The following is a 17,969-nucleotide window of genomic DNA, read 5'->3' on the forward strand; positions in this document are numbered from 1 at the left end:
TTAACACTGGGGGATTTATACAAGGGGGAAGAAAGGAATTAGATTAAATTTTGAATAAGAATCCAGTTCTATCAGTTAATGGTTGGATTCTTCCACCATGTGTGGACGTTAAATTCCTTTCATCATGGGTGGTGGTGGTGCACACTTTTAATCCCAGAGCTCAGGAGGCAGAGGCAGGCAGATGTCTGAGTTCGAGACCAGCCTTGTCCACAGATTGAGTTCTAGGACTGCCAGGGCCACAGAGAAAAACTGTCTTAAAACAAACAAAAGTCAGGGAGTCAGCCCCCAATTTGGATAAATAATCACAAGGTAAGGGTGTAGGAAGTGCTGGCGTAGAGCAATGCAAAGCCACCCACAGAAGTACAGAATCCGCATTCTCATGACAACACGCTGAGAAGCCAAAGCACATAGAGTGAGAACCGAGAGGGAAGCGAAAAGCTTCGGTCTGCGATCTAGGGAACGATCTCATTAAGACCCCTTTTAATAATAACAATAAAAAATAAAACTGACTACTGTTACAGTTATTTTTATTAAGCTGTGTTCGTTTCTCTTAATCCGGCTATCATATAAATAAATGATTCTTTTAGGTCTGTTTAATAAAAAGCTTTACAGCATAAGAATTGAGCAGTTATGACCCCAATTTTAACCCTCTAAACTAATCTGGCTTCCTCCCAGCATGCATCCCAGGGACACTTGCACTTTGTAGCTTTTCTTGCTGACTCTCTCTCCAGGTCCCTCTTGGACATCCTTCTGAAACCCTCAGCTGAATCCCCTACTTCTTCAAACTCCTCCTTTCCTGGCTGGCAGGAAGTCCAGCCTTATTCTCTGTCCTGCTCAGCGATTGGCTGTATGCTGCTTTATTGACATATCAGGAGACCATTGAGGAGCAGAGGTTAGGAGAGTCTCAGAACAAGGCTTGCAGCCGGACACGGGGCATACAGAGATCAGCATTCAAATTACACAATAAGCTTACGCTATGGGCAAGTCTCACCCAGTGCTGTGTTCCTGGCCAGAGAAATAGGGAAAATGCCGCCTGAGCAAAAGTTGTCTGGCCCTGGAGCAGGAAACAGCCACCGAACAAACCGGCTAGGGTCCCTGCAGTATTGGCTTTGCAAGAGCTTGAAAGCAAAGCAAAAGCAAAAGCTCCCTACCTGGTTACCGAGCCTCTGGGACGGGCAGTGTTTTCTTGACTGCGGAGAAGGCAGAAAAATTAGCTTCCGTTATAACCTATTCTTTAGAGCAGAGCCTACAGGTCCTGGGGCCACAGAGCCAGGTAACAGCCGGGTCTGCTAAGGGGCGGACGCTGGCGAAACGTCAGAGACGGTTAGTAAACACAGCTGTACAGAGCGGAGAGCCTGAGAGTTAACAGTGCTCCAGGCTTCCCACCGTGAACAGTTCCCCCAGGACTACGCCTGATGGGCAGCACGCAGACGGCCTGCCGGGGCTGGAAACGCTTGGCTCTGTGGGCCGAGCAGCGGGGTGCGCCCCGAACCCCAGCCCTGCCGCTGCCGCACTGCACGTGCAGATGCCGCTTGAGGCTGGCTGCTCAGACACATCTAACTTTCTGTGTTTACACCTCTTCCCACGGGAGCTGCAGACCCCACAGAGGTGGTCTGTCCGTGCTAGCATTGGTTACTTGGGAGATAAACTGGTAACAGTACGGGCAAAACTCGGCCCGACGGCGCCCCCGTGTGGTCTCCGCGGCACTCGGCAAAGGGCTTCAATTGCCGAGAGTCTGCGCCCTGCTCTTGTCATCCAGCCTGGGGCCAATTACGTCTGACTTTGGGTCAGTTACCGTTATGCGGTGCACCCAGAGCAAATGAGTTTTCTTGAAAAGATCGGCGGTAAAAATGTGCTGTGTTGTGTTAGCTCAGGGATATTTATGCAGCCCCACTTTTTGCTGTTTTGGGGACGCAGGACTTGGGAGTCCTGGGAATGGCCCAAGTGGTCACTTTGCACCATTATACTGGGTAACTATATAATTGTACATCTCTGCCTATCATCTCTCTGTCTGTCTGTCATCTGTCTGTCTGTCTATCTATCCATCCATCTTCACGCTATCCCGATTCTCCCACCTATTTGAAATCCGTGATTGTGAGTCTGAGAGTCATAGAGACAGATAAACTCCGAGGTGTAAAGGTCTGGTTTGTGTGTTCCAAAGAAAGGCAACAGTCCTCTTCAAATAAAAGTGTAAGAGCCTTGAGACCAATAAAACCTAAATGACAATACAAGGCATGGCTCCTAAGAGATAGATGCCCTAGAACCAAGCCCCACAGGAAAGGGACTCATACACACCCTTGTCTTAGTCAGTGTTCTACTGCACTGAGGAGACGCCAAGGCAACTCTTATAAAGGAGAGCACTTAATTGGAGCTTGCTCACGGTTTCAGGAGGATGTGGGCTGAGGCCAGGTCTGTGCCCCAGGCTTAATACCGGAGTGTGGGGCTGTGTATGGGGGCCCACCTCTTTTTCTGTGGCCTGTTCTTTTCTGTAATCATACGGGCACAGAAACTCAGACGACACGAGGTAAACACATTTCTAGTTTCTTCTGGTATCATATCTACTGGCCACATGGCCAGAGCTGAGCCCTCACCTAATGCAGAAAACATACTGCCTGCTGTGGTGATGGGAAGGTCACGTGGCAGAGGGAGGAGGTAAGGAATTAGGAATAGTAACTTGCTCCATCCCTGGAAAAGACAAAGGGGCTTTGGATTGTCCATTCTCTCGCTCCAGCCTCTGAGCCCTGGGATTGTGGGTGTGTACCCCCACACCTTGCAAGATCTGGTTTTGAAAGTGCTTTGTCAAATGTTGAAAGGATGTTCCAGGGGGTTAAACAGGAAAATCTTTTCATTTTCACTTCATATGAGTCCTCTGACAACAAAGGCCATTTTCCAAAGTGAAACGCAAGGCTGTACATACTTACAAGAGAGATTCTGTGAACTTGCTTTGCATTTTTTTCCTTTTGAAAATATTTTTCTAAATTTTATGGGTGTGAGTGTCTTGTGTGTGAGTGGTGTGTGTGTGTGTGTGTGTGTGTGTGTGTGTACTGCAAATGTGCCTACTGCCCTCAGAGGCCAGAAGAGAGTGTCTGAGCTTCTGGAACTGGAGTCACAAATGGTTGTGGGTGCTGGAAACTGAAAGCAGGTCCCCATCCAGGGTGGTGGTGGTAGTGATGGCAGCGCACACCTTTAATCCCAGCACTTGGTAGGCAGAGGCAGGTGCATCTCTGTGAGTTCAAGGCCAGCCTGGTCTACAGAGTGAGTTCCAGGAGAGCCAAGGCTACACAGAGAAACCCGGTCTGGATGAAACAAAACAAAACAAAACAAAACAACACAAAACAACACAAAACACAAGGACAAAACAGCATCCAGTGCCCTGGACTGCTGAGCCACATCTCCAGTTCCAAGTTTTGCGTTTGAATTGACCTTTCCATCAGTCTTCCAAGGAGAGCGGCAGAGAAGAGAGGACTCTTTGGACAGAGTCAGCTTTCACGCCCTCTTGTGACCAGATTCTGTACTGCACTGGCTACGGTACAAAGGTGAGAAAACCTTCCCCACAGTCTACGGGGGCGGTGAGACGCGAAACCACTGTCACAGCTGTCTCACAGTTTGTGTTTGGTCAGTGAAACACGAACAGGAATGTGATGACGATTCACTTCAGGGTATGCATCAATTTCTGCATCAGACTGTCAGTTGCCACCCAAATCCACTCTCTAACACCGGCATAACATTTTAGCAGGGCACATGAGTGCCGAGGTAAGCTGCTGGGGAGGGCTGCGGTCTGGAATTGTGAGCTCAAACAAACCCTTTGCTTCTGGCTCAGTTAGGGTCCTGTTGCAGTGGACAGACTCCTTCTCTCTCTGTCTCTCTTACGCCTTCTTTTCACACCTTTACTTCACTTTTCTGTTCCTTGGTTCTCGGATTTGACCTCTGGTCAGGTCCGGGTTCTGGTGCTCTGTCGTTCTCCTGGTGTCGTCTAACACAGCTCATTCCAAGTGACGGGAGGGAAAGGCTCTTCACCATGTTCCCCTGCTACAAGGACGCACTCGAGGAACGGCCTCAGTGATGCTCTGATGGAGCCTCAGGTATTCTGGAAAGAGGCTGAGGGAGGGAGGAAGTCAGGACTAAACAATCTTCCCATGCGAAGCAGGCGAGGGGGAGTTAAGTGTGCATCTCTTACGTGGCTGACAGCAGCTGTGCCCTTTGTGCGGATCCTGGGATCCAGGCTTCTCGGGCTGTGCATGTCTGTGTGTCCTGAGTCTCCTGGCCTCTCTCAATGGCATCTGCAGGGGTAGACCCAGAGTCCCGGGCATAGAGTGAGGGGTGTGCCCTGAGGAGGACACCGAGCCCTTTGTCCCCTGGCCTCACTCTGCTCCTTGTACACCGTCCTGGTCTCCTGTCTAGGACACTCACATTCAATTCAGGTTTTACCATTTTTGAGACGGGGTTTCTCTGCGTGGCCCTGGATGTCCTGGAATTCACTCTGTAGACCAGGCTGGCCCAGAACTCACAGAGATCGGCCTGTCTCTGCCAGCTGAGTGCTGGGATTGCAGGTGAGTGCCACCACACTCGCTCAACTGGATTTTCCTTCTGACTTTAATGCAAAGAATACATACCACAGAATGTGTGTGTGTGTGTGTGTGCGTGTGCGCGCACGCACATGCCCGCTAAGGATTGAACTCAGTACACTATGTGTGCTAAGCTCTACCATTGGACAACACTTCCAGCCCTAACAGAGGTGTTCTATAGACTTCTACACAGCTCAGGCCTCACCCCCTTCCCAAACAATAACCTAGTTGGAGGGATTTCCATTATCTATCTCCTGGCAGGGAAGTTGTCTGTCCTAGATTATCCATGCCCTCAGATTTCCTTGTTTGCCCTTTCTCATACATTTCCTCGGCTCTCTTCTTCTTCCTCCTCCTCCTCCTTCCTTTCTGCGTGTCTATATCCCTTGGCATCTGTGTTCCCCACTTCCCCGTCTGGCTTTACTGCTGAATTCCTCCTCACCGTTGGACACCGAGCTCTCTTCCTGCAGCGAAAATCCATCGTGGTATTAACTACGGACACTCCTCTGGGCCTGGCTCTTTTTCTGGTCAGCCAGATTCTGTGGGTCTGATTGCTCAGAAGTCTTTAGTTGTAAATGATGACCCTTTCGGTGCTGAGGATTGAACCCAGGGCCTTATAGGCACAACTCTTGCTGGATAGCCCCAACCCCATGAAAACAACAATTACTTCATATCAGTCCAGCACCGGTGGATCATATATCATACCGTGAAAGACACACTGATATAGTTCAAGCAAAAAATTAAAAATTTGTTTTCATGTTGGAGGCTCAACTGAGGGGTTCATACATGTTCAGCCCTGCTCTATCATGAGACACACTTCAGACTGTCTTGTTTTGTTTTTTTTTTTTCTTTCTTTATAGACAGGGTTTTTCTCTGTGTAGCCCTGGCTGTCCTGGAACTCAGAGATCCACCTGCCTCTGCCTCCTAAGTGTGGGGATCAAAGGCTTGCACCACCAGTGCTGGGAGACTCTTTTCTTTTGTTTAAGAGGTGGGGTTTTACTCTGTTGTCCAGTCTCCCCAAGCCTCTGGGGCTGAGGACACATGTCACTACTCTTAGCTTTTGCCATTTTTAAAGTCTTCAAAGAGTCTCTGACAGAGGCAGAGATATTTCTGAACGTCTGTTTAGTTTATCTTTTTTTTTTTTCATTTAATTGCCTCCTTCCTTTCCTTTACTATTTATTGTTCTAACATCAATGACAGGGACTAATTGGACCCCACAGGGCAGTGGCCTAATGGGTCTCCTGGGCCCTTCAGGCTCCAGAAGTTCTAGCTTCTGACTCCCCTACCTGACCTTTCTTTCCCAGGGCAAGCTCTGTATACAACCCCTCTGGCTAGCATCCCCTAGGGACCTTAAGGCCAAGAATTTTATTCCTTCATTTCTGAGACAGCGCCTGAAGGCCCACAGGAAGTCCTATCTTAATTCTGGTTTACAATACAATCCCTCTAACCCCCCTTTCCTTTGCTTCCAACCTTAGACCTGGCAACCTTGTATTAATCTGTAAGTGGAGGTCTCAGCAAAATGTGACTCATCACCATTTCCTGGAAACCCTGGAATGGTCCTTGCCAGAGCCCATCCACCTGGCCAGCATTTCATTAAAGCTTGCTGCAACTTTGGCTCAAGAATTGTGAAGCTGGCATTTCTCTCACGATTCTCAGGTTTAACCAGTTAGTGCTCCTAACCAGCGAGCCATCTCTCCAGCTACTACTTGGAGATTATTTTTCCTCCCTTTTTTGAGACAGGGTTTTTCTGTGAGTTCTGGAACTCACTCTGTAGACCAGCCTGGCCTCGAACTCATGAGATCTGCCTGCCTCTGCCTCCTGAGTACTGGGATTACAGGCCTGTGCCACCACCACCCAGTTAAGAACTTACTTTTTGTCTGTCTTAACTGCAGACAGAACCTGCAGGCTATAGTTCGCTGTTTTGATCCCCCATTAACTTGCAAAGTTCCTGTTATGGTCTCACAATGGCAGTGAGACCATGTAAATCTAGTTCCAAGGAACCCTCTTCCGGCCTCCACGGTGCCAGGCAAGAGGCACACACATGATCGCACAGACATACATGCAGGCAGAACAGCAACACGTAGAACAAAATAATGAAACAAAAGAACCTGTCACTATCTGGTGTTACTTCTCAGTTCTCCTTCTCGTATTCTTTCAAAATGAATGTTCGTGAAATGTCCATGGTGCCTAGGCCCGTTTGAGGCAGGCAATTTTAATCTCTACTCAATCGCAACTGGAACGCTGGCGTTACCTCATTTTGTCAGGTGTTTGCTTTCAGGCCCATTGATCTCCATCTTTTTAACACAATGACCTTCTCCGTCTGCCTTTGAGGAAGGGGCTGAGCTAAGTTCGAGGGAGAAGTTAATGGCTGTCCTGTGCACCTCAGCGGGGAATGTCCTCAGATGAGCTGAGTCCAGAGCCTGTGCAGAGCCCATTTTACTTCCTGATTCTTGAGACTGTAGATGATGGGGTTGACCAAGGGGGTGAGCACAGTGTAAAGGACAGAGAAGGCCTTCCGGAGCAAGGGCGGCATGTGGTCTGTTGGGGCCACATAGACCACGATGAGCGTGCCATAAAACACTCCAACCACGCTGAGGTGGGAGGAGCAGGTGGAGAAGGCTTTCTGCCTCCCATGGCCTGCAGGTATTCTCAGCACAGCCCTCAGGATGAGCGCGTAGGATGTGACAATCAACAAGAAGGGGCCGAGCGTAAGGCAGCCCGAGATGCTGACTCCAGCTCCCCACATGACCCACACCTCCCCACAGAACAGTCCCACAACGGGAGCGAAGTCACAGAAGTAGTGATCAATCACCCTGCTGCCGGGACAGAGGGACAGAGGGGCTGCCAGGGCCAGGGTGAAGGCGGAGAAGAGAAAGCCACCCAGCCAAGCGCCGGTGGCCAGGCAGCTACAGGACCAGGTGCTCATGAGAACAGGGTAACGAAGGGGCTGGCAGATGGCCAAGTAACGGTCATAGGACATGGCAGAGAGCAGGAGACACTCGGCAGCAGCCAGCGAGGCGAACACGTAGAACTGGAGTAGGCAGCTGACCAATGAGACGACGGCCCCGCCTGCCAGGAGGCCCCGCAGCAGGCGAGGCGTGATGTTGGATGTATAGCCGATCTCTAGCAGCGAGAAGTGGCAGAGGAAGAGGTACATGGGTGTGTGGAGGGCCCGACTGGAGGCCACAGCAAGCACGATGAGGAGATTGCCACCAACCGTTACCACATAGATGGCTAGAAAGAGGGCGAAAGGGAGGAAGCCCAGGCCCTGCAGCTCCCCAAAGCCCACCAGGATCAGCCAGGTGGTCTGGTTCTCACTGCCACCACTCATGGAGATCTGAGCCCAGAAGAGAGGAAGACAGGCATTCTTGAGCAATAGTCTAGCAGGGCCCACCCTGGAGGCTCGGCTTACTGTTACATCATAGCAAGGACCGGAGGGCAAGAGTCTCTATTTTTCTTGATTCCTCTGCTTTAAATTCCACATGCTGGTCAGGTGCCAAATTTCTCTCACCCATCTCTGAGGAACTGTAGGCTTGTTCTCTTATTGCAGGGCAAACACTAAATACAGGAGGACGTTTGATAAGCACTGGGGGCAGGAATAATAAGTGTATACACAAATGAATTAGCTAAGTGAGATTCTGGTAAACTGCCACACACACACACACACACACACACACACACACACACACAAATGGCAGCCTGCAACAATTAACACTTTGGTCAGAGAGGAGTCAGTCTTGAGACAAAGTATCACATTGTAACCCAGGCTGGCCCGGAACTGACCATGTGGCTCAGGCTGGATTTCTGGTGATTCTTTCGTTTTAGCTTCTCAAATGCTGGGATTACAGGCACCAGCCTCCATGCATTTAAATGGGTATTAAAGGACCTCACCTTACGGGTGGGAATATTGGAAGTCTGCCACTCAAAGTCAGAGATGGAGTTAAGATTGAGAATAGAGACAAAGATCAGAGAGATATGTGTATGCATGGGCGAGAGACAAACAGAGACAGAGAGACAGGCAGGCAGACAGACGTACAGAGACGGGGGAGGAAATTAGCAAACCTAACTTGGTTTGGAGGCAACGATTTTGGGGTTAAAAGTAGAACGTTCTGTATCTACAGACCACAGCAAGAACACATGCCTTCCTGTGCCTGCCTTGCTCCCATCTTTGCACTGTTGGCTTGCATTGTGCAGACTCACTCAGATCCCACAGTGGGAAAGAGACAGAGCCCACGGGTGCTTTTGTAGGTACTTGAACATATTTCATGTTTTACCTTCTATGCAGTAATGGCTTCTGAGGGATCCAGGAAGGGGCTGGATTTTCCAGAGACTAGTAAAACTGGCCAACCAGACAACTGATCTCAAGCTTCTCAGCTCTATGTCCCAAACTAATGCTTTAGACCAGTGGTTCTCAACCTGCGGCTCAGGACTCTCTTTGGGGATTGGGGCAAACAGCCTTTCCACAGGAGTCGCCTAAGGCCATCAGAAAACACAAGTATTTACACTGCGATTCACAACAGCAGCAAAATTACAGTTATGAAGTAGCAGCAAAGATAATTTTATGCTTGGGGGTCAGCACAACACGAGGAACCCTGTAAAGGGTCCGAGGATTAGGAAGGTTGAGAACCGCTGCTTTAGATAAACAAGCTCCTAATTCCAGCCAGGTGTGGTGGCATTTGCTTTGAATCCCAGAACCCAGGGAGGCAGAGGCAGGTGGATCTCTGTGAGTTTGAGGCCAGCCTGGTCTACAAAGAGAGCCCAGAACAGTCAAGGCTACACAGAGAAACCCTGTTTCAAAAAACAAACAAACAAAAAATTACTAATTCCTTTACCAATTAGTGAATGTTGGTCCTTTTGGTCCTTGGTAAGGTTATTATATTTTTAATGTCGCTGTTTTTTATTTTTTTTTTCCACATATGTGCCTGGTTATTTTGTGTGCGTGTGTGTATGTGTGCCCTGTGCATGCCTAGTACCCATGGAGGTGAGAAGGGGGCGTAGAGCCCCCTGGAGCTGGAGTTACAGGTTCTTATGAGCCACTATGTGGGTGTTTGGGATTGAAGCCAGGTCCTCTTGCAAGACAATGGTTGCTCTTAACCACTGAGCCATCTTTCCAGATTGCGGTTGCTGTTTTTTGAGGCCTGGACTTGTTCTGTAGCTCAGGATTACCCAGAACTTACTCTATTGCAGGCTAGCCTCAGACTCATGTCCTCCTGTTTCAGGCTCACAAGTGCCGGGATTACACCTGTGTGGATTACACCTGTGCGTCACAGTGCTCAGCCTGCTGAAACTAGTTTCCTTTCTTATCTTTTGAGGCAGGGTCTCACTTCGTAACTCTGGCTGGCCTGAAACTCACTATGTACACAGCGTAGCCTGAAACTCACACAGATCCACTTGCTTTTGCCTCCTGAATGCTAGGGTTAAAGGCATGTGCCATCACACCCGTCTCTCCCTGTGAAGCTTTTAAATATGCATTTCACAGAACAGTTGTCCCAGAAAGAGTCATCAAGAGGCTGGTGATGGTGGCGCACACCTTTGATCCCAGCACTAGAGAGCTACAGAGGGGAGGTCCTCTGAGTTTGAGGTCAGTCTGGTCTACAGAGCAAGTTCCAGGACAACAGCCAGGGCTACACAGAGAAACCCTGTCTCGATCCCTTCCAAAAGAATCAACAAGAGGTTTTTAATGCTCACTATGGGAAACCGTATGTAAAGTCACGTACGGAGACAGTTAGTAGCCAAACAGATCAGGAGAAAGCTGTGGAAAAGGACATATTAATTTCAGCAGTGCCACATAGAAAATGCCCCACAGTTTATCAATAACTTCAGTGGACATAATAAAGATGCATGATTCATAAAAGCTCAGGTCATATGAAATAAAGGAGGGGCCGATTTCACAAGTGACAGAATTATAAGCCAAAGGAATCTTGCAACTCAAAACATGAAAAAAAGAAACGAGCAGAAGCAGATTTAAGATCTACATGGTTACTAGATCAGGTAAGATCTGACGTGGGAAGATTTTCGTAGAGTAACTAGGATTTGGGGCTGGAGAGATGGTTCGGGAGTTGAGCGCATAACTGCTCCTGCAGAGGACCCGAATTAAGGCGTGATCACTCAGACTGGGTGGCTCATCATTGCCTGTAACTCCAGCTCCAAGGGACACACACGGACACACACACACACACACACAGTGATTAGGATCTGCCTGCTGATTATCATGATTTAGAATGCGAGAACTGTGAAAGGTGAAGACCGTATGTCGGACGTAGAATCGTTTAACTGACGAAAGCTCGTGTGAAGACGGGACAGAGTGGAGTCTACACACACTCAGATGGTACAGCGAGGCTGCAGGGTGCAGGGACAGGAGACTGACTACCCACCTGTGCTGGGAGCAAGCATGGCTGTTCACAGACTTAGTTTGAATATGAAAATAGTGTGGCATAGAGGACACAGGAGCAGAGCAGAGGGAACGAAGTTTCCGTCTCTGGCGTCTCTGGCCCCCAGAAGTTCGGAGCCGAAGACAGGCTTTATCTACCGGACTCTCATAGAAAAAACACAGGAACCCGAAGGCATACAGAGGGCTCCCGACTTTGTCTGCTTAGGTTGGATCAGAGCTGGGCTGCTCTGAGCAGAGGGCAGTGTTGGCCCAGATGAACCCATATTCAGACCCAGCCACGGGTGGACTGACCTGCTCTCAGGCTGGGAGTCAACTGCTGCTCCCTGGACATCTTCACCCTGGGACTCAGTCCTTGTGCCCGGCAGACAGCTCTCTGCTTCTCTCTCAGGAAGCCTCCATGTCACAGCCTCCTGCAGCCCTCGTGCACTCACGGAAGACTGAGGTCTGTTCTGTGCTGCTACAGACACTGCTGCCCTTTATAGAGCATCCCTCCCGTGTGAAGGCCGGAGAAGACATGGAGCCTCATGGCAGCTGGACCAGCTGCTGCTATGCCCCGGTTCTCGAGGGGATGGGTTAGCTCTCAAGGGACCGTTGTGGACTGCGATAGTCAGCTGTGTCTGAGCTCGGGAAAGACCAGCAAACAGCATGCAGAGGCCAGTGACATGGCTCAGTGGGTAAAGGCACTTGCCCCCAAACCTGACAATCTGAGTTTACTCCTCAGAATCTGCAGGGTGGAAGGAAGAGCAGACTCCCACAGGTTATTCTCTGGCCTCCATACCAGTGCTGTGGCATGAGTGTCCACACACACATACACACATAGATACACACACAGACACACAGACACAGATATATACACATAGATAGATAAATATATAAATAGATACAGAGGCGCAAACACAGAGACACATACACACAGAGGCACACACATAGACAGACAGACAGACAGGATAGATAGATAGATACACAGTATACACACACAGAGTAAGTGAATTCAAAAGCTATAAGTAAAGCCAGCATTTATCAACTACTTTATCCCTCACAAAGCAAACATGAACTTATTTAGTGACTGGTTCTCAGAATGAACTTAAGAGGAACCATGACGTGTTCTATGATTTGTTCTTGCATTCCTGGCATGAATCAGCATGGGTGTGCTCAGAGGGGCTCTGTGGACAGTCTGGCATGGGTTAGGACCCTGGCCCTTCTTTGCTCTTTTATCCGGGAGGAGGGCGGAGGAAATGGCTATATAATTCTGAAGATAACGTGTCCTGTTTAACTTGGTAGATTAATGTAAAACCGAGTCAGCTCTCTTCAGAACCAGAGAGCCAACAACGTGCTGCCGAATGAGAGTTGTGAATGGTGAGCCCTGCTTTGCAAACACGGGACAGAGCTCCCGCCATGCGAGAGCCAAGGAGGTCAGCAGGGCTGTGAGCTGGTTTTCCTAATAGTGGGTTAGGCTCTTCCTGGAAGCATTGTACAAGTATCTCGCTTTGGCAGAAGGGCAGAGTTCAGAGCTCTGGATGAGAAAAAGTTGACCAGGGAGGAATAGTAACTAGCATATTTTCTCTAAGAATAGAAAGTAGAGATGTAGGCTTTGCATTATGAGTAACCTGAAGGAGACACAGGCTAGGGACTTATAGCTTATGATAATAGTGATAAAAATATCCTACTTGTGTTTGAAAGGTTTTTTTTATTTTTAGTTTTAACACCTGTTCTGAAACGTTACGTGGGAGTTTAAAGGATAAATGAATGATCTCTATGTTGTCTTTAAGCATTAAATTATGTTTCTATACAAATGTGTATCACAACATTAATTAATCCAATAAATGTTTATGGAATTCTTACGACCTACCAGGCATTTTTTTCTAATTCTATAAGCACAGAGCAAAAAAACGACACAGGATTTGGTAGACTGTGTATTTACCACTTCATACTTTTCTCTTCTTTAATAACAGGACCATGATCTTCTCATCAGATGCCCTTTTCCACTCAGATTACAGGTGCATGATCTGGTTCAATCTCGTTTGTTCAGCTTCTTCTACCTCTCACCCCAACTCACAGATAAAAACCTCAGGAAAAGATGGAGAGAATATTAAAAAAAGAAAGATATAGTGAAACCAAAGAGCAAAATAATGATGCTAAAATATATCCTTTGCTGAGTTGTCTTTCTTTTGCACTAGATGCTGTTACAGTACGGTCTAATAGAGGTTTCACAAGACTCCCACGACATGGTTATTATAATTTTTGTCACTTTGTATATGTTAGGAAGCTACATGTAGGAGGTCAAGACCCTTGTCTGGAGTCATGTTATCAAGTGATGGAGGCAGAACTTAAATCAGATGTCTCTGGTATGATTTCTGCTTTTAGATAACAGAGACAGGTAAACAGAAGACATAAAGGAAAAGATCAAAGCCATGATGGGTTGTCCTGGGAAAAGTCAGCCCATGGAAACTCTCTTTAGATGTTGGCTACCTTCTGATTACTAAGCATTGTTGGATACACACACACATAAGCAGAATCACATTGACCATAACCCGACTTGTCCTGTAGGTTGATTGCCAACATTTCATCCTGGAAAAATGTGTGACCTAGATGTGATTGAACAATGGTCTCAGTCATAGGAGTCTCAATCCAGCACCCTTACTACAAGTCACCGTGAGCATAAACTTCCTGGCGAGCTCTTACAGGCACTCTAGTCACAAGTGTGCTTTCAGAAGACCATGTACTATCACCTAAATTCAGAAAGTGGTTGGAAGATATGAAATAAAAATAAAGTATCAGTGTGGAATAATTGATGATCCTACATTATCCCTTATGAAGAGTCAGGTAGCCAGGGCAAACATCTTTCAACATTAGTCTCAGCTCTTGATGAGAAAGCATGTGTCAGAAGCCCTACAAAAACACCAAGCTGACGACCATAACAGTGGGAGCAGGGCTGCCTTTGACTCTTTTCTCCTGCTGGAAATGGTTGCCCCTTCCAGCCTTAGTATGAGGGGAGGTTCCTACTCTTACTCCAATCTGATAAGCCATGTTTGGTTCGTATCCTTGGGAGGCCCGCTCTTCTCTGAAGGAAAGTGAAGGAGGAGTGGATCTGGGGGAGAGGAAAGGCACGCGCATGTGTGTACATGTGTGTGTGTGTGTGTGTGTGTGTGTGTAGAACTGGGAGGTGAGAAGGGAGGGGAACTGTGGTTGGGGTGTGTTGTATGAGAGAATAATTAATAAACAAAAAATAAACAAATAAGAATAATAATTAAAAATCTGTGCCAAATTAAAAAAAAACATGTCACCAACATGTGTAAGTCAAAACAATTATTATTTGAAATCCTTGTGGGATTTCATATACACGCTTTCTACATAGTCACAATTACCATATATATAAGGTGACTCCTGGTGTTTCAGTTATTATTTTATCATAAACACTTTTATTCCTCTTTCATTAGGTAGATGTGATACAATTTGCATAGTTTTTCATTAAAGCTGTAAGTTGAGAAGGCTCTTAAACCATATTATTATATTCTAATCTTCCACTAAATGAGTTATTATCTATTTCTATTCAGTAGAAGGCAACACCTTTTGGACTATCTTATTTATTCAGGAAATTAATATTTTTGAGTTCTACAACATACTAGCCATTCCTGGACATTTAAGACAGGCTTTACCTGCAGACTCACTGTGGTACAATATGTACCAGTGTCATGGAATAGGTCCCCAGGGAGCTACATAGTTTGCTGAGATTCCAGAAAAAGAAGAAAGTGACTTCATTAGAGTATGTGAAGTATGAGCTAGAATTTGAGGGTAATAAAGGCTTTAAAAGTTAAAACACACACACACACACACACACACACACACAACCCTGAAGTTTCAACCTGGGAAAAGTGAGAGGCCCACACCAGCCCTCCTGATATGAATGGCAACAAAATGCACAAAAAGATACGAAACATCTGCCCTCAGCCGTGGTGAGGTATGGCAGAGGATTCCAGTGCCCCAGAGAGGGAGTGCCCAGGGCAAGCACTGCCTTCAGGCCAGGTTTCTGCCCGCGGACCTTCCAGATGTGGGAGGAACGAAGCATGACAGTCTTGCCACACTGAAGAGGCAGAGAACCAAGTTTGGGAGGACCGGGGCTGTTTGGATTTGTAGGGTAGAAGAGGAGGCATACACAGAGAATTCTAGAAACCTGTGTAAGCGAACTTGTTAGTAAGAGCTGTAAGTCAATCCACTGGAACTTGTGGACAGTGGGAGAGCCTTCTCCAACAAGAGTGGAGAAACGTCACTGAAAACTTATCGGTAAATACTTCAGACAGTCCACAGGGATAAATCATTCTCAGAGAAAAGTGGTCTAGATTTTCTTATTCCGTAAACTAATGAATTAATTACAGAACCTCATTCTGTCGCCTCTGTCTGGCCTGGCCTGGATTCTCCCTCTTGAGTGCTGGGATTAAAGGCATACGCCACCAAACACGTGTTTTCATACAACTTAAAAACAGCATTTGAAATGATTAAGGTAAATTTCAGTAGACGTTATGTTAACTAGCTACCAGCTATGAGCACAATGCCAGAACTCTTCTGTTCAACAAAGCCTGGACTCTCAACAATACAACACCCATCACACACAACACCTGTAAAACGATTAGTGCTAAGAAGCGGACGGATTCGACCCTTAACCAGAGAGTAAAAACATCAGGCCACCAGAAGGAGGGCGGAGGGGGCTACCACAAAGCCCTTCCTCCGCTTCCGTGAAGATGTGAGAGCGCGAAGAGCAGCTTCCACTGTGAGACACCCAGGCAGAAGAGGTTTGCGCATCTCCCATTGGGTCGAAGCTGCCGCTACTGAAGTCCTGCAGGGAACCTGTAGCATCGTCTTACCCGGGCTCTGACCAACGGAACGACACGGTCAGGAAACTTCCAACCCCGACTTCTTCCTGGGGAGGGAAAGGAGTGAAGCACACAACATTCTCACCCACGGGTGCTGCTGTAGCCTGCTTTGTGTCTGACTGACCTGAACACCGACGGGAGCGGGAGCTGGGTGGGAACGGCTGAGGACACACCCTTATTCGTGTGCCACGCACAGGAACCGAGGCCCAGCATCACATTTACGCTACTACAAGCCGGCCCTTGTTGTCTTAGGGTTTTATTGCTGTGAAGGGACACCAGGACCATGGCGACTCTTGGAAAGAATTTAGCTGGGCTGGTTGACCTTTCAAAGGTTCAGTCCACCGTCGTCATGGCAGGGAGGCGCGTCGGCATGCAGGCAGACTCGGTGCTGGAGAAGCCGCTGAGAGTTCTACCTCTGAAGGCAGCAGGGAGAGAGAGTGAGCATCCAAAACCTCAAAGCCCACCCTCAGCGACACCCTCCCCCACCAAGGCCACACCTACACCAACAAGAGCACTCCTAGTAGAGCGGCTCCCTTTGGGCCCACGGGGGCCATTTTCATTCAGACCACCATGCTTGATGTGAACCCAGTGTCCATCAGTGCTACCTACAGCGAAATGCTCCATTCCTGAGCTAACCCCCCGTGCCACAGCTGTCTCCAGTGAAAACGGAGCCGCCTACCGCACCCAGATGTGAGGAGCAATCAGTGAACCTTTTAAGTTAGGAGATTCACATGTACAAACCTGGAAAAGACGAATCCACAGAAAGAGGTTGAAAAAAATGCAGATTCTCGGGTTGGGATTCATGGAGAAAGCCCTGTCTCTGTGGAACCAGGCATTCGAGACTGGGGTGGTATTTGTCTTTCAAACAGTGGTCCTAACACAACCCAGTAACCTGTAGAGACTGTCTCCATTACTTTTCTATTGTCATGATAGAGCACCTCGACCTAAAAGCAAGGTCTTCCTTAGGGAAGAGAAGGGCTTATTTTATATCACAGCGTGGTAGCCCACTCTCTGGGGAAGTCAGGACAGGAACTCAAGGCAGGAACCTACAGGCAAAACTAAAGCAGAGGCTGTGGAGGAGGGCTGCGGACTGGCTTGCTCCTCCTGGCTTGTTCAGTTTGCTTTCTTATGCCCTACGGGACCGCTCGCCGAGGGGTGGCACTGCCCGCAGTGGGCTGGGCCTTCCCACATCAGTAATCAATCAGGACACTTCCTGTAGACTTGCCTACAGGCCAAGCTTACGGAAGCATTTTCTCAAGTAAGATTTCCTCTTCCCAAACACGTCTAGTTTTGTGTCAAGCTGACGAAAACCAACTGCCCCAGAGACAGAAACATGCCTAATCAAAGGAACAAATGAATATCTAGAAACTAATCATAAAGAAGAGGCAATATATGCACAAGGATGAAAGATAACCTGAATATAGAATTAAGCGTTAAAAGTTAATGTGTCCTTTAGTAAACATTAAAAAAATCAAACACCTATGCAGCAAGCTCCCAGGCCAATAAATAAAACACAGCCAGACTTCCATATTGGTGCAGAAAATTAAACCCAGGCTCACTGGAAGAGCAGCCTTAACTGCTGAGCCATCTCTGCAGTTCTTAGAATCCTCCCTTCTAACCACAACCCACTCTATGCCTAGCAGTAACCACTGTACTCACTTTTATGCTTCATACTTGCATGCATTGTCTTTTTTTGAGACAAGGTGTTATATAGGTCAGGCTGGCCTTGAACTTGCTATGTGACTGAGAACTTCTGATCCTCCTACCTTAGGTAAATTATCCACTTTTCTTGTGTGTGTGTGTGTATTTGTTGTTGTTGTTTGAGACAGGGTATCTCCGTGTAGCCTTGGCTATCCTGGGCTCACTTTGTAGACCAGGCTGGTCTCAAAGTCACAGAGATCCGCCTGCCTCTGTCTGAGTGCTGGGATTACAGGTGTGCACCATCACTTCTGCTTACAAGGAGTATTTTAAAGAATCCAAGTGCAGAGGTAGGCGAGTAAGCAAACAGGTGATGCATGGAAGGCTCACAGCCCAAGAGCTTTTGTCCTACCTAGGTGGGGTGTGCCATTCTAGAAAGTGGATGCGGTTACCATCATAGAGTCTCTCTGGACCCTCTCTACATTTGGAAGTTGAAAGCTGAAAGTCCTA

At 47.7% G+C, this 17,969-nt stretch overlaps 1 protein-coding gene across 1 annotated transcript; it reads right to left on the bottom strand.

The window, feature by feature from the left end:
* Window positions 1-6,960: 6,960 nt before the first annotated feature.
* On the bottom strand, window positions 6,961-7,893 carry LOC110562076 (olfactory receptor 11A1-like). Its single transcript, XM_021658746.1, has one exon. The coding sequence runs from the start codon at window positions 7,891-7,893 to the stop codon at window positions 6,961-6,963; it is 933 nt and encodes a 310-aa protein (XP_021514421.1).
* Window positions 7,894-17,969: the final 10,076 nt, after the last annotated feature.

The sequence above is a fragment of the Meriones unguiculatus genome, chromosome 8, assembly GCF_030254825.1.
Source record: "Meriones unguiculatus strain TT.TT164.6M chromosome 8, Bangor_MerUng_6.1, whole genome shotgun sequence".
In the NCBI taxonomy this organism is placed as follows: Eukaryota; Metazoa; Chordata; class Mammalia; order Rodentia; family Muridae; genus Meriones; species Meriones unguiculatus.